The sequence below is a fragment of the Pelophylax lessonae genome, assembly GCF_965119305.1.
Source record: "Pelophylax lessonae genome assembly, chromosome: 2".
Classification (NCBI taxonomy): Eukaryota; Metazoa; Chordata; class Amphibia; order Anura; family Ranidae; genus Pelophylax; species Pelophylax lessonae.
In genome coordinates, this window is record NC_138769.1 from 565,669,079 (window position 1) to 565,686,483 (window position 17,405).

The 17,405-nt window shown below is 39.0% G+C and overlaps 1 protein-coding gene across 1 annotated transcript in view; it reads right to left on the minus strand.

Annotated features, from left to right (window-relative positions):
• Positions 1-626: 626 nt before the first annotated feature.
• Positions 627-17,405, minus strand: part of TIMELESS (timeless circadian regulator) — a 135,122-nt gene continuing 118,343 nt past the window's right edge. The window contains exons 26-31 of the mRNA XM_082247164.1: positions 13,044-13,248; positions 12,469-12,523; positions 11,982-12,049; positions 9,490-9,553; positions 1,045-1,115; positions 627-956 (exon numbers count right to left, since the gene is read on the minus strand). Coding sequence (XP_082103290.1) covers positions 850-956; positions 1,045-1,115; positions 9,490-9,553; positions 11,982-12,049; positions 12,469-12,523; positions 13,044-13,248 — 570 coding nt within the window. The 3' untranslated portion in view covers positions 627-849. The remainder of the gene's footprint in view (positions 957-1,044; positions 1,116-9,489; positions 9,554-11,981; positions 12,050-12,468; positions 12,524-13,043; positions 13,249-17,405) is intronic.

The following is a 17,405-nucleotide window of genomic DNA, read 5'->3' on the forward strand; positions in this document are numbered from 1 at the left end:
CCTTTGCATGCTGTAGCATACAACTCAAAGGTACTTGAACACAAAGTGTTTCACAGTGACAAATTAGATTGAAGCTGGAAAACAATACAATGTGAGACAAGGTATCCAGAGGGCACTTCAAGGCTCGGATGGGCTGTCACAGCAAGATCCAAAAGCACACTGGCTGGTAAAAACCAAAAGCAATGACTACAATTGTGAGACTTGGCAGGTCAGTCTGATCTAACCAGCTGCTGTTGACTGAGGAATCCATGAAATTCACTTAAAAAAGGTTTTAAGTTAGAAGAGCTGGAAAAAACACCCACCTTCCTCAGAACACTTGCAAAAAACTGAGCATTGTGGATGTAGTAGGAGTTATAGCCCATAGGGAAGAAACTTCCTGTGGACAGCAATACAACCCAGTAGTTTTTAGAAACCTGTATCTCTCAATAGACAAAAGAGGAACAATGTGCACACCTATTTACATTATTTTTCAAATATCTGCTCAGAATAAGGCATATCAAAATACAGATGCACAAATAAGGGATTCAGAAGTTATTCTGCACAATTTTATTATATATGCTTAATATTTAACCTAGAACAGTCAATTATTAAAAAAACCTGGAAATGTTTTCTACGAGATAAGTGTACACAGTCCAAGAAAATAGCTTAAAACCTATAATGTCCAACTTTTATAAACAATTCAAACCACTGACTTCATCCCAGTGTGGATAGAGCTTAACATTTCTGAAGATTCTTCTCACAGTTTGTTATTGTCAGTAAGCCCATGTTATTTCGGTTATATCATTCCACTGATAAAAAATGAAAACAGCTTGAAAATATAAAGTATGTTCTCCCTGAGTTGTTACTGATTTAATCTTCGTCGTCTTCAATTCGTAGCCTTTTTTTCTTAGTTGGTCGAACATCATCCTCAGGCTCTGAATCAGAGGCTAATTTTGGAATTCCAACAGATTCCTCCCCTATATAGGGTAAAAAAGTATAAACAACGTAATGATTAATGAGAATCTAGAGCCAAACAGTATGTTTAGTATGTAAGACTATACAAACCTTCATGTCCAGTTCCTGCTTCCTCATCATCACTGTCTAACAGTCGGCTTCTTTTGGTGGCTAGCTTTGGCCTGGGGGGGAAAAAAAAGCCTTTGTAAGCTTCATCAGGTTTGTTCTATAAAGTGGTTCTCTGTATAAACTGGCCTTAAAAAACAAAAACACCTTTTTTAAAAGCACCTCTATGTTAGCACATGTGTCAATGCACACATACTGCAGGTGTTTGCAGGCATATTAGGGGGAAAAAAAAAAGAAATCAAAAACGTGCGTTCAGGAGACGACCTGAAGAGCGGAAAAACCACTTGCTGACAAGAAAAGTTTTAATATGTATGTTGGTCAGCAAGTGGAAAAAAAAAAAAAATTATAACTCCTCCTATTCCAAACAAGTTCTGACGCCGTGTAAAAGCTACATGAAAACCGAATGCATTGATTTACAAATCTCATAAACTTATATTTTATTCACAATAGAAAACATGTCAAATGTTTAACCATTTCGCTGCCAGGCCCTTTGCTCCACTTTTTAACTTAGATGGCCAGGCAATTTTTGCAATTTTTCCATTGCTTTTTTTATTTTTCCCTTACAGCTTTCAGAGTTTATTAAAGACCGCCCAAACCATATATTTTTTAAAAGCACATGACCTTTAGACTACAAATAAGGTGCTACTGATTTTTAGCACATAATGTTATTTGGGCAAATGTTAAAAAAACACTAAAATCATTATTAGCAGATAAAAACACAGCACATTTTACAAAATTCCTGCTAAATATAAAAGCAAACCTGTATCGAGTTAATAAATAACCACTATTTGTAAATTTTAGATTCCGCCTTTTTGCGATATGATGAAAATCTAACATACCCAAAATCTGAAAATTTTCACATTTCTCAAAAAATCTACAGGTTTTCATTGTTCCCTTACAGCTTTCAGAGTTTAAGACCCCCTAAACCATATATTTTCTTAAGGCACATGACTGTAGAATAAAAAGAAGGTGCTACTGATTTTAACACCCTGCGATATTTGCGCAAATGTTTATCAAGACTATATATATATATATATATATATATATATATATATATATGCTAAAAAATTTCTAAATTTATTTTTAGCACATGTAAACATAGCAAATTTCACAAAATTCCTGCCAAATTCCTACTAAATATGAAAGCTTAACCTGTATTTAGTTAATATATATTCGAAGTTTTTAAATTACGCCTTTTTGCAAAATGGTGAAAACTGAACGTACGCAAAAATGTAAATAACCAAATTTCTCTAAAAATCTGAAGGTTTTCATTGTTCTCTCACAGCTTTCAGAGTTTGTTAAAGACCCCCCCAAACCATATATTTTCTGAAAGCATAGACCAGTAGAATAAAAGGAAGGTGCTACTGATTTTTTTAAGGCCCCCACGATATTTAAGCAGATGTTTACCAAATCAGTATTTTCGCTAAAAATACACTAAAAATAATTTATAGCAGATACAAACACAGCAAATTTTACAAATTTCCTGCTAAATTCCTTTTAAATATAAAAGCTTAACCTGTATTTAGTTCATTAACAAATATTTGTAAATTTTTAATTGCACCTTTTTGCAAAATGGTGAAAATTGAACGTACACAAAACTGTAAAAGACCAAATTTTGGTTTTCACTTTTCACTTTCAGCTTTCAGAGTTTTTAAAAGACCCCCGTAAACGATACATTTTCTGAAAGCAAAGGGCCAGTAGACTAGATGGAAGGCACTACTGATTTTTAAGGCCCCGCAATATTTGCGCAATTGTTTGGCAAAACAATATTTTCACTAAAAATGCACTAAAAGCATTATTAGCAGATATAAACACAGCCCATTTACAAAATACCTGCTAAGTTTCTTCTAAATATAAAAGCTAAACCTCTATTAAAGCGGAGTTCCACCCTGGATTTTTTTTTTTTTTTTTTTTAATACCCCCGGGACAGTCAGGGCTAGTGCATTCCACAATGGCTAGCCTCTGATCTGTCCCGGGTTGCACTTACCTGTTAGGACAAATACTTACCTTGCAAACGTCTTGTCCAGCGCTGCCATCTCAGATGTGGGCAGCTTGAAGCCAGCGCGTCCTCTTCGGCGTCTTCTTCCGCCTTCTTTGGTCCCACGATGCTCTGCGCCGGCCCCGACGTCACTTCCGGGTCGCGCGCGTCATCCCTCCACAGCTTCTGGGCATGCCCAGAAGCTGTTTAGAAGGGGATGACGCGCGCGACCCGGAACTGACGTCGGGGCCGGTGCAGGCGCAATGATTCCTGGGAGCTATGACGTCCAGCTCCCAGGAATCATTGCAGAGCCAGGAAGTGACGACGGGCCGTGGCCGAGGAAGGAGGAAGAAGTAAGGTAAGTATATTTTCTTCGCTACGAGGTAAGTAAAAAAAAAAAAAATATGCGATTATCCATTTCTTTTTCAGGTGACCCGGAGCGAGAAGATGGAGGTAAGTATAAAAATAGGGTGGAACTCCACTTTAAGTTAATAAATAACAAAAATATTTGCACACTTTAAATTGCGCCTTTTGAGGAAGAGTAAAAGTCGGATGTATGCAAACATTTGTCAAAAAATTAGACATTTTCCTTTTTCACTTACAGCTTCCAGAGTTTATAAAAGACCCCCAAACCATATATTTTCTGAAAGCACATGGCCAGTAGAATAAAAAGAAGGTGCTACTGAAATGTTTATCAAACCAATATTTAAAAATATATTCAAATCATTAATTGTGAATTCATACATGGCAAAATGTACAAAATTCCTACTAACTATAAAGGTTAAAACTGTATTGAGTTAATAAATAACAAAAATTTGAACAAATATTTGTACATTTTAAATTGCACCTTTTTGTGAAATTTAGAAAACTGAATGTACGCAAAACTGTAAATAAAAACAATTTACTCTAAAATTCCAGAGGTTACCATTTTTCACTTACAGCTTTCAGAATTTGAAAAGTCTCCTTAGGCTCGGTTCACACTGGTGCGATGCGGGAAATCCTGCAAATCCAGTGCGGGTTTGAGCATCGCACCTGAATCGCTGGCAGCTCACACTGCCCTCTGTGAACTGCTGTGGGTGTCAATACAAAGTTAATGACACCCCCAGATTGGTTTGCAGATCACAGTGCGAACTGTGATTTTGGACAGGAATCGAATCGCATGGGTGTGAACATCCTATTCTGGTGCATCCCTGTAAAAGTACACTGTGTATGCCCGGTGTGAACAAGGCCTTAGGCTCCTTTCACCCAAGCAGACCGATCGGGTCTGCCTGTCCGTTTTTCAAGCAGGCCCAATCGGACCACCCATTATTTTCTATGGAGAGGCTGATGTAAATGGACATGTGTGTTTACACCGCCTGCAACGGATCCGAGCCGGTTCAGTAAAACCAGACGGTTTGGGAACCCATTCCCCATCCATCTAGCAGATCACAGGTGGTCCGTTTCTATCTGACCGCCCTATAGAGAACAGTGGGCTGTGTCCGTGTCCGCTCTGCATCAGCGGAGCGGACCTGTCATCTGCCTGCTCAGCGGGGATCAGCAGAGAGATCCCTTGCTGAGCAGGTGAATCTGCGTGACAGAGTCTGCTTCATGTTGTTTTTATTTTATTTTTTTTACAATTATATGTATATATATATATATATTTTTTTTTTTTTTTTGGGGGGGGGGGGGGGGGGACTTTAGTGAGATATCAGAGGTCTAAACAGACCCCCATATCTCTTTTTTTCAGACAAAAAAAGGGACTTAAAGTCCCTTTCTCTGCAGCACTTTACATGAAGGAATAAGGAGTCTGTATAGAGACTCCTTATTCACTCATAAACTGTCTGTCTGACATAGTAAACTCTTGGTTTACTATGATCAGTTGAGCTGTCAGTGGACACAGAAACCATCGGTAGCAGTGGTTGCCTTGGCCCACTCCACTACAGGGAGGGGGCTGGTAAACACATGTACCAAGCCCCAGCACCCCCCCCCCCTCAGCATTATAGCTGGCCAGACACAGTGCTGGTCAGCCGCTAAAGGCAACGGGAGGAGAAGCTGCTGGGGGGGATGGGGGCGGTACAAGGGGAAAATCGGCCTGTCGAGGGGGGAACATTCTGTTACCCCCCCCAATCTCCAGCAGCACCTGAAGCCAGCAGGAGCGGCAGAAGAGGGATGCCAGCTTCTAAAGGTAGCTGCTGCAGGTCGATTGGGTTGGCTGATCGAGTGGGGGGAGGGGGGGGATTATTGCTGGGGGGAGAATGGGATAGGAAAGGAGGGTGTGGTGAGTAGTTTTAGGTGACAGGGAGTGGCGGGAGGTGGGAGGTGGAGAGGCTGGGGATAGGGAAGCGGCGGCATTGGGAGGGGAGGTTATGCAAATGTAATATCACAAATGTGTAATCCGCTGATCAGAGTAAGAGAATTGAATGAAAAAACAAATTTAAACCCGCGCTGCACAATAGTGATATTATAGTGATGAACTGTGAAAGTGTGCAGCTGCTGCAAACACTAAGAAAAATTCTTAGAATAAATGAATAAAACAAATTTAAGCAGCGCTAGCAATAAATTAGTGAAAATATAAAATTATGAAATTATGATAAAACCAATCTATATGATTCAAAAATAATAATATAATGTATCAATCACATTAAGTGCATAAAATTACTGCAATAATTATATAAAGTGCATAATAAACTAAAAAATTATCAAATATAATTTTCAAGTGAGAAGATTAAAGTACATAAATAAATAATTTAGTGAAAAAAGTCCTTATTGATGATCCAATAGGTGCCAAAGTGCCAAGTGAATAAAGGTGCTTATAAGGTGAAGGTGCCCTTTTGGTTCCCCACTCACCGGATTATGATTGTAAAAAAGCCCTTGGTATTATTGCACATTTGCCCAGGATCTGATGTGGGGTTCCTCCGATGTGACCTCCAAGTTGAAATCGTCTCCGATATCACCATTAAAAGAAAAAAGGGCCATACATCGTGAAGTACGTAGGTATTTTTTATTTCCCCAAAAAACGATTCAATACTTACAGGATAAAAAGGTTAAAAAGCATGCATCAAACAAAGCAAGTGGCGCCGCTCGTAGCGTGCGTTCCACATACAGGAAGTTCCCAACCGGAAATGACGTTACGTCCGCAACCGGAAGTGCGTCAACGCGTTTCGCCGTCACACACAAGGTCCTTTGAAGACGCTGTGTGTGACGGCGAAACGCGTTGACGCACTTCCGGTTGCGGACGTAACGTCATTTCCGGTTGGGAACTTCCTGTATGTGGAACGCACGCTACGAGCGGCGCCACTTGCTTTGTTTGATACATGCTTTTTAACCTTTTTATCCTGTAAGTATTGAATCGTTTTTTGGGGAAATAAAAAATACCTACGTACTTCACGATGTATGGCCCTTTTTTCTTTTAATGGTGATATCGGAGACGATTTCAACTTGGAGGTCACATCGGAGGAACCCCACATCAGATCCTGGGCAAATGTGCAATAATACCAAGGGCTTTTTTACAATCATAATCCAGTGAGTGGGGAACCAAGAGGGCACCTTCACCTTATAAGCACCTTTATTCACTTGGCACTTTGGCACCTATTGGATCATCAATAAGGACTTTTTTCACTAAATTATTTATTTATGCACTTTAATCTTCTCACTTGAAAATTATATTTAATAATTTTTTAGTTTATTATGCACTTTATATAATTATTGCAGTAATTTTATGCACTTAATGTTAACTTAACATTATATTATTATTTTTGAATGATATAGATTGGTTTTAACATAATTTCATAATTTTATATTTTCACTAATTTATTGCTAGCGCTGCTTAAATTTGTTTTATTCATTCAGAGTAAGAGAATTGTTCAGCAGAATCTGCTGAACAATTTTGTTATAATTTCATGGTCATTGAAGTGACCATGAGCTTTTGGCAGGTGGGGAGAAATTAGGTCCGTACGGGCCTTGCTAGCTGCAAGCAATGCTGTAGGTGGGGTGGGGCGGTCACATTTTAGGTTAATAACTCTGATCAGCAGATTGTAATCCGCTGATCAGAGTTATAGACTCAGTCAAGACACGGCACCCATGGTTGCCAAAAGGAATGTCAAATTTTGATTTGTCTCACCCCAGAACAGTTTTCCACTTTGAAACAGATCATTTTAAATGGGCTTTGGCCTAGAGAAGACGGCTGTGTTTCTGGGTCATGTTCAGATATGGCTTTTTCTTTGCATGGTAGAGCTTTACCTGCATTTTTGGATGGCACAGTGACTTGTGTTCACAGACAGTGATCTTTGGAATTATTTCTAAGCCCATGCAATGATATCCATCAGAGAATCATGCCTGTTTTTAATGCAGTGCCGCTTGAGGGCCCAAAGATCATGAGCATCCAATATTGCATTTTGGCCCTTGTCCCTTGCGCACAGAGATTTCTCCAGATTCTCTGAATTATTGGATGATTTTATGTACTGTAGATGATGATATATTTAAAGTCTTCGCAATTTTATGTTGAGGAACATTATTCTGAAACTGTTGGACAATTTTTAGATGCAGCTTTTCAGATTGTTGAACCTCTGCCTATCTTTACTTCTAAAACACTCTGACTATTTAAGATGCTCTTTTTATACCTAATCTTGTTACTGACCTGTTGCCAATTAACATAATTTGTTGCAAAATGTTCTTCCAGCTCTTCCTTGCACCATTTACTTTGCCAGCTTTTTGTTGCCCTGTGAAACTAATTTTTTTTTTTTAATTACCCGTGCTCCCAAAGTGTACAAGGTGCTGTAAAGTGCTTATACAAATGTAATATCACTTTAAATATAATACAATTGAAAAAAAAAAAAATAAAATAAATGTTATAAAGGTGCAGTGTCCATAGTCTGCAATGCCCAAAGGTGCAACCACCAAAAATCTCCTAAAAACGTTAATCTTCTTATAATTATAAATATTCATATAACTTTCACCATCAGTGAGTAGAAATTCCTGTGTCTTCCTTCACCAATATTTAAGCACACATCCTACTCACTAGAATTAGATGACCCCCATTCCAGGTAGTCATACAAAGCAAACAAGGGATATCTCTTTCTTGGTCCTGTATACCAGGTGCAAAGATCAAAAACCAGGAACTACCAGTAATGGACCCTCGTTCCAATTAATGTGGAAAAGTAAAAGCAAATTCCTCTCATAGTGCAATAAATCACAACTACATTCTAATATAGCACATAAAATATGGACACTGCACCTTTATAACATTTTATTTCATTATTTTATTTTACTATAATTTAAAGTGATATTACATTTGTTTAAGCACTTTACAGCACCTTATACACTTTGGGAGCACGGTTAATTAAAAAAAAAAAAGAAAAATTGGTTTTACTATTAGGCTAAAAATTAGCCATAAAAAGAGCTGCTCCATATTTAGAAGATTACGTTTATCCAGTTTTTCGCAGGTTGGGGTATTATCCCAAATTGTTTACATTTTGTTGCCCTGTCCCAACTTTTTTGAGACCCGTTGCTACCATCAATTTCAAAATAAATTATTTTTTTCTTAAAAATTGTACATTTTCTCATTGTAAACATTTGATATTTTTTCTATTGGAGAATAAAATATGAGTTTATGAGATTTGCAAATCATTGCATTCTGGTTTTACGTAGGTTTCACAGTGTCCCAATTTTTTTTGAATTGGGGTTGTATATGCGTTAAATAGGTTATCCTAAGTAATAAAGCTATTACCAAACAAACAGGCTCATAGCAGAAAGGTAAAAACTTTTCTGGTCCTAGAAGGTTTGCAGGGTGTAAAATGGGAAGTAATTAAAGGAAAAGTCTACTCAAAAACTAACTAATGCTAAACCTGCTCTTTACCACATTCTAAGACTATTCTTTCTAACCCTGTAAAGCAAAAATCACTATACTTACCTTTTCTACACCCGATCTGGTCTTCAGCGACGTGCATGAGAGAACCAACAACGGCTGTGAAATGAATGGGAAGTGACATCACCCATAGACTTACTATGGGGCTTCCATTGTCGAGTGCCTCTCCTGCACCCGCCTCCACGCTGAAGCCGCCGTTGAAAGATTAGCGTGGGACCGGAGCGGATCAGATGTAGAAAAAGGTAAGTACAGTGATTTTTGCTTTACAGGGTTAGATAGAATAGTCTTAGAATGTGGCACAGAGCAGGTTTAGCGTTCATTTTTGAATTGACTTATCCTTCAAAGTCATAAGAGCTGTGTCTCTCAATGGACAACAAAATGTTTTTTTTTTTTTTTTTTCGTGTACAATACATTTACATAATCTGACTGAAAGATATTGGTGAACACTACTGAGATTTTTTTTTCTTAAAAGAGAATAGGTTTTCCTGCTCCTCTAGCTGCTGCCATTTTAAATTAATACTGCTACACATAATATGTTTTTCAGTTTGGGAAAAGGCTTCCAGAAATGTTTGGCAAGGTAAAACTCTTCAGGTCCAGATTTCAGCCTTACCTATCATTCTGGGCATCAGTTGCAGAAGACATGCTAAGAGGATTATCTTCAAGTTCTTGAATAGCTGAAATGTTAAGTCAAAATATGAGCAACACTCTACACAGCAAGAAGAATGCATAAAAACAAAAGGTCCTTGTATTCCAAAATTGTACATACACACATACTCATCAGCATTGTCAGCTCAGTGTGTATATGCCACCTGATTTATGATTCAGTAAAATACTTCAGAAACTTGTTACATTAAAAATTTTGGCTGCACACTAACACCACGTAATCCAATCATCTATTGGCTGTGGAAACAGCAGGACTGCTGAATATTTATGTATAATCACGCATGTATTGTATTGTTTTTCAAAGTACTATCAATAAATGGGACAAGGGAGTACTGGGAACTTCTGGCCTGGGAGGCCTTTTAATGGTAGGGAAAATTTCTTATGGAAAAATGTAATCACACAAAGTGTGCCATGATGCTTCAGCAACTGGTGGTCATGTTGAAAGGTGGGTGCTTTAGAGAACATGGTTTACTGTAACAAACATTTTCCCATACGAATGCTAAATGCAAGGGATTGTAAACTAATGTATTTTAAGAGCGGAACAACATGACTGCTGCTCAGTGAAAATAATATATGCTCACCTAAACAGAATCCTCAAAATTTCATTGCATCATCATAAACAATCCTTATCATTCAGCTTCATTTACCAATGAGCACAAGACATTTCACAATTCTGCATTCTTTCACCAGTGACGTCCTATGCAGCTTTTGGAATTTAGTCACATAACATCTCAAAGCCGCAAAAGGAAGGCAATGACAGAATTCCCTTTGTCGGTCGTTGTGATAGCAGGTCAGAAAATAAGAGCATAAAAATATAAAAGGTGCATCGCTAAAAACTAACAGAAAGTCCTTGACAGGAAATTCAACAAAAAAGAGTCCAATAGGTGTGGGGTCCAAAATAGAAAATCTTGTGAGAGATCCTCCACCGACAGATGTAAACACACTGATGCTTACCATCCAAAGTGGACCACTACATACAGATTTTAATACATTTTATACTGAACATATTACACTCTGAAGTGTCTTTCTATCTATGTTGGAACATTATATCCATTGAGGGCCATATGAAGTGGAATCTGCTTAAGGGTGCTGCTGTATGATCGATTAGATCCTGTAAACCAGTGGTCCTCAACCCTGGCCTACAGGGCCCACTAACAGGCCAGGTTTGCAAGATAACTGAAATACATCCCAGGTGATATCATTTGCTGCTCAGTGATTGCAGTATTCTAGTCTGCATCTCCCCAAGGTAATACTTAAAACCTGGCCTGTTAGTGGGCCCTGTAGGCCAGGGTTGAGGACCACTGCTGCAAACCAGTGCATTCGACCACTATATGTAGAGGTCCACTCTGGGTGGAACGTTATATCCATTGAGGGCCATATGAAGTGGAATCTGCTTAAAGGTGGAAGAGTGCTGCTGTGTGATCGATTGGATTCTGTAACAGGTGCATTCGACCACTGTATGTAGAGGTCCACTCTGGATGTAAGACTCCGTGTGTGTGTAGATCTGTTGGTGGAGGATCTCGAACAAGATTTCCTATTTTGGACCCCACACCTATTGGACTTTGTTGAATTTTCTGTCAAGGACTTTCTGTTCGTTTTTAGCGCTGAACCTTTGTACGTTTTTATGCCAGTATTCGACCACCAGTGAATTGTGTCTGCTGCTTTTCGATACATTATCCTACTAAGCGCAGGTCTATTGTTTTCATTTGTTCAGAAAATAGAGCAGATCGCTAAATACTGCGCAGCAGTTGTCACCGACTGCAGGTTTAAATGCATCTCCATTTAAGGCCACCAGCCCAATATATTATTTTTACTACCAGAGGGACAAATGCTCCTAAGCCCTGTCCTCCCTTCAATTGTGAATGAATCAGAATGAAAAATTATTTGGTGATCATTGTGGGAGTTTACCTTGCCTTTTTTTAATGCCAGAACCCAATTTTGTAACATTGTCACTTTGTGAGAAAAATATTTGTGCCATTTAATAATGATTAAAAAAGTTCCTAAGGAAAGGAGATATCAGTATGGTAAAGAAAGCGTGAGTATAGGTCAGTATCCTAAAACTTAAAAGTCACCAGCATTCGAGGTATTTACCCTTTGTCTGGTTAACTGGTTTCACTGTATTGCTTAATGTAATGGTCAGTCATCTTTTGAGATAGCTGAGGAGATGCCATCCAAAAAGAGAAATACATAAACCTAAATTAATTTAAGGCCTGTCACATGATAAAAGGATCAGCTTTGTGCAGCTTCTATATCACCAGTACACATCTAACAGTCACCAATAGTAACCTTGCATGCAAGAGATCACTTGTATTTACCACACAAAACTGCATGTAGTTTAACTTTGTCTAATTGTTTTTTAATGAATTATGTATTAAGCAGCTTAAGATATGTTGTAAGTCTAGGCATTTGTGATATTAATATCAATAATAAGCAACAAACCATCATCTATTTCTGGTTGCTCTTCATCATCACTGTCCACTAGCCGGCTCTTCTTTTTAGCCTTTACCCTATGAAAGGAAAAATGCAACAATGTTTCATTGAAAATGCCTAAAATGATACCCTTCATTTATGTTAATCAACTTAAAGCAGACTTCAAGAGTTCCAAGCAAAGATTGCTTATTCACTATATGAAACCACTGCCAAGAATGAGCAAAATAGAAACAACCCTTGGAGGGGGGAGGGGGTTGTGGTAGTTAGTTAAGACACTTACATTTAGTTTCTCCCAGCTTTCATACTACAGCGGATGACCTCACCATCCTTCTGACAAGAGCTCAGGGAATGGCAAGAAGCTCAAATCTCGCAATATGAGGCTTAGACACAGAAGTTATTTATTTGAGATGGGAGAGAATTCCTAAAGTGATTAAGTGAACATTGCTACTCAAATGCAAAGCCTGCTTAAACTTCAAAAAACAAAACCTCTATATACCTTTTACTTGACTTTTCAGGATCTGCAGATGCACTAGGTGATGTCTGCTCCGTTTCTGGCAGCAAAATGAAACAAAATAAAAATAATAAAAAAAAACACAACTACTGAAAAAAACAAACAAAAACACCTGAAAGTACTAGGTTAATGATTGCAGATGGGCTCAGGCGTGTTCGGATCGTAGTCACAACCCACCTGAGCAATCTCACCTGGCGAGATTGCTCAGGTAGGTTGGGACTACGATCCGAACACACCTGAGCCCATCCCTTGTAATAGCATGCAACATCCTAAAAAGCCGGATTAAGGAGCCTGCTTAGAAATCAAGATTCAGGTAAGCCACTACCTTTTTATTGCTACTGTTAGTACCACACAGCCAAATACTATACTTTAGCTTAAAAGATCTACAGTAAAGTACAATTAAACACCACAAAATAAAAATTGTATTTGAACATGCAAACTATATTGGCAATATAATGTTCAAAATGAGTTTCAGAAAGAGAACAATGTATTTTTATGCATTGTGTTTAAGTTGAACAAATTTTTTAGGGCATCAAAGAAAAAAAAATGTACCCTCTTACCCTGAGGTGCAATTGCGGTTGTCTTTTTTCGGGCAAGTAAGAGAGCACGCAACGCCTCAGCTCTCTTCTCTAGATTGGGTCCCTGGTCATCAGAGTCTATTGGAACATCAATGGGTTGCTCTTCTGGAGATGACAAAACAAGAGAACTGGCTGCCTCCCGAAGTTTCTCAGCACTTAATTTTCCTGAAATTCGCCAAAAGGATTCCTGAAAGAATATATATATATTTAGATTTTAAATGTAGTAAAATAACTTCACTATACATTTTGTAGTTCACAGACTTATTCCAGAAGAAAATAACTGAACAAGTGGAAACATGGGATTTTTAGTTTACCTGTAAAATTTTGTTTTATTGGATACATTACAGAGTATCTTCATATCCCTTATGTTAGAGCTATGCTGCTACCTTCGGATTATTGGAAACTAATTGGTAAATGAAAGATAGGAAATCTGTTCCTAAACATGACCCCACTCAGCTAGGCAAGGCTTCAGTTTTTGTAGCAAGCCATGAACCAAAAAGAAAAAGGGGTGGGAAAATCCCAGGACACAATATCCATTACAATAAGGATGATCCAAAGCACTGAATATGAGGGCATGGCAACAAGGCAACTAAACCAGAACAGGTTAGAACCTCACTTTAGTGTGGTCTGAAGACCAAGAAGCAGTTTTATAAACTTGAGCTACAGAAGCCTGATGGGGTCATAGGCAGCATTCCTCCTCCTCCAAACACGGCAAGTTGAGTTGATTTCACCTTAAGGCTCTGGCACACTTGCAGCCGCCAATGCTAGTTGTAGAGCTGCCCTCACAGGAGCAAAGGAAAATACAAACAAGGCCTCAAGATGTCTGCAACTGTTCGTGTCTTGTTGAGAAAGAAACTGTCAGGTCCACCGAAGGCACACTCCATTTCTTAGCAAACATTTTTAGTGGAACGAACACTGTCAGAATAAGTCTAGTTCACCTACAAAACATCTTTCTAATGAGGATAAACTGGAAAAAGATTGATGATGTTGTGGTGGACACCGTGATCCAAAACCTGTAACCCTTGTATTAGAGAACACAGGCAGCAGTAGGTTTAAATTAGTCAGAACTATTATGAAGAAATTGACTATTTTCATAAAATTCATATGGAGGTTAAAGACTGAATAAGCCTCGAAACAAAGGTTAACCACTTTAAGACTGGAAGCAAGTGGTTTGATGTACCCATTCGTGATCGACCGATATCATTTTTTTTTGTCATCGGTATCGGCCGATATTGGCCAATATTTTTGGACATTAACCACTTTCAGACCGGAGGATTTGGCTGCTTAATGACCAGGCCCTATTTTGCGATTCAGCACTGCGTTACTTTAACAGACAATTGCGCGGTCGTGGGACGCTGTACCCAAATAAAATTGATGTCCTTTTTTCCCCACAAATAGAGCTTTCTTTTGGTGGTATTTGATAGCCTGTGCGATTTTTAATTTTTGCACTATAAACAAAAGAGCAACAATTTAAAAAATATATATATTGTTCACATTCTGCTATATAACATTACCAAAAAAAAAAAAAAAAAAAAAAAAAAATTTAAAAATCTAAATTTTTTAACATTTTAGGCCAATTTGTTTTCTGCTACATATTTTTGTTTAAAAAAACAAAAAAACAAAAAAACAAAAAAAAAATCGCAATAGGCGTATTTTGATTGCTTTGCATAAAAGTTATCGCGTTTACTAACTGCGGGAAAGATTTATGTCATTTTTTCTTTTCTTTTTTTTTTTTTTTACTAGTAATGGCGGTGATCTGCGTTTTTTAGCGGGACTGCGACATTGTGGTGGACAGATCGGACCCCTGACATTTTTGGGGGGACCAGTGACATTACTACAGTAATCAGTGCTAAAATATGCACTGTTACTGTAATAATGACACTGGCAGCAAAGGGGTTAACCCTATGGGTGATCACTGGGTTAAATGTATGCCTCATTCTTACTGACGTGTGTGTGTGTGGGGGGGGGGGGGGGTTCTGTGACACAGACAGTGATCGCAGGTTCAGCGATGCTGAATCCTGTGATCTCCTCCTGTCTGTCACTGAGAAGATCCGCCTGCTTTGTTTACATAGGCGGGTCTTCTCACAGTTTCCCCGACGATCGGGGAAGGGAGGCAGCAATCGCCTCTCCTCCTCCAGCCCGACTCCCGCCGTGTCTAAACAGGCCGTCGGCAAGTGGTTAAACTCCGGACATTCACATAAGTCTTCAAACAGAAAATCCCGTGTTTTTTATCACCCTGTTAAAGGTTAGTAAACTGGCTGTTTGCTGAACTCAGGATAATAGCCAAGGATAACTACATTCTATGGTCACTAAGTAGAATGTATTTGAAGAGCCTTAAATGGGTAATAAAACTTTGAAACACAGCAAACTCAAATGCTTCTGCCAGGTGAGAATACCACCTTCAAACAAGGTCCGATGAGAAAACCTTGGGGGAATGTTTACCTAGAAGGACATCTCCTAACAGACTTCGATGAAAAGACAGCAAAATTAGTTATCCAATGACCAGGCCATTGTCTCAACTCTGGGAAAGAAACGGAGCAAAAGCTCCCTCATAGAAAGAACTGTTTTTTTCATCTTATAACAATTTCACACAGCTCAGACAATATTTTAAAATATTTGGAAATAGTAACAAATATTGATGTACAACCTCCGCGGACCATATTATACCAAAAGGGAAATCTGGAAGTTTTGTTTACGTGTTTAGGATAATATTCTATTGAGAATCACATTATATCTGCATATAGCTAAAAGTGTATGATTATAAGACTATACCTCATACATTATATCCCATGAAATAGATCAAGTTATGATTGTATTGTTTGCTGGCATAATAATCATCTAGTAGGTAATATTCCAATTAGAAATATCCCATATGTAGAAATGGTTTACATATACAAATTGTGTTTTGAATAGATCCATCTATCTAGTTTTCTGCTTCTACCTAGATGTGTAATCAGAATATATATAGGTAAAAAATTTGATTTTTTTTTTTTGTCTTACCATAAAATCCATTTCTCTGAAGTTCATTGGCGGACACAGCTCCTGATCTTCTTAACCATTTGGTTATACTGTCCCCTACAGGAGTAGGACAATAGGCTGAAAAAAAAGTCTGGTTATACCTATAGGCAGTCCCAGGGAGTATACTCCCTCTCCATGCAGAAATCCAGAGAAATGGATTTTATGGTAAGTCAAAAATCACATTTTCTTTTTTGTTCATTTATGAACAAAGCTCCTGATCTTTGTAACCATTGGGATGTCCCAAAGCAGTGTTAAACATAAGGGGTGGGAACAGCGAAATAAAATTCCCAAGGCTAACTATAGCCAAGCAGGTAAACAGGAGCTCAACCAAAACAACCGGAGCTCACCTGAAAAAAGCAATACACCCTCAAAGAGGACAAGATCCTCTAAACAGCAGCCTGCAAAACCTTGCGGCTAAAGGAAGCATCCGCAGATGCCAACATATCCACTTTATAGAACTTTGTGAAAGTGTGCGCCGATGACCAGGTGGCCGCCTTGCAAACCTGTGTCACTGACGCCTGATGACAGAAGGCCCAGGAGGCACTGAGCGCCCTAGTAGAGTGCGTTTTGATAGGGAAAGGGGAAACCTCACCCCTTATGGAATAGGCCTGGATCACCGTCTGTCTGATCCATCGAAATGGTCGCAGAGGAAGCGGACAACCCTTTCTGAGGCCCATCCATGAGCACAAATAGAGTCCGACTTCCTAAAAGACTCCGTAGCTGCCAGGTACACCCTAATTGCCCAGACCACATCCAAGGCATGCAAAGCAATTTCCTTCAGATGTTTTTGCTTGGGACACAGGGAAGGCAACACAAGGTCTTCATTCAAATAAAAATCAGACACAACCTCTGGAAAGAGACGAAAAACCACCTTATCTCTGCGAACCACCATGAAAGGTGAACGACAGGATAACGCTGCCTGCCAATTCTGACACCCTTCTCGCAGAGGCAATAGCCACCAAGAAGTCCCCCTTTTGGGACAGCGTAAGCAAGGGAATCTCCCAAAGATTCTCAAAAGGAAGCTTTTGGAGGACCGAGAGCACCGAACTGAGGTCCCAAGGCAGCAACAGAGGCCGCACTTCAGGGGCCAAGTGCCTAACTCCATGAAGAAAAGTATGCACCAGTATGTGGCCAAGGGCCGTTGAAAGAAGACCGCTAAGGCCAACACCTGACCCTTGATAGTACTCAAGGCCAGTTTCTGCTCATCCCCCCGTTGAAGGAAGGTCAAGATCCAAGCCATCAAGAAACAGCAAGGATGAACCTCAAGAGACTCACACCATGCAATGTACGACTTTCACATACGATGGTAGATCTTCCTAGAAGTAG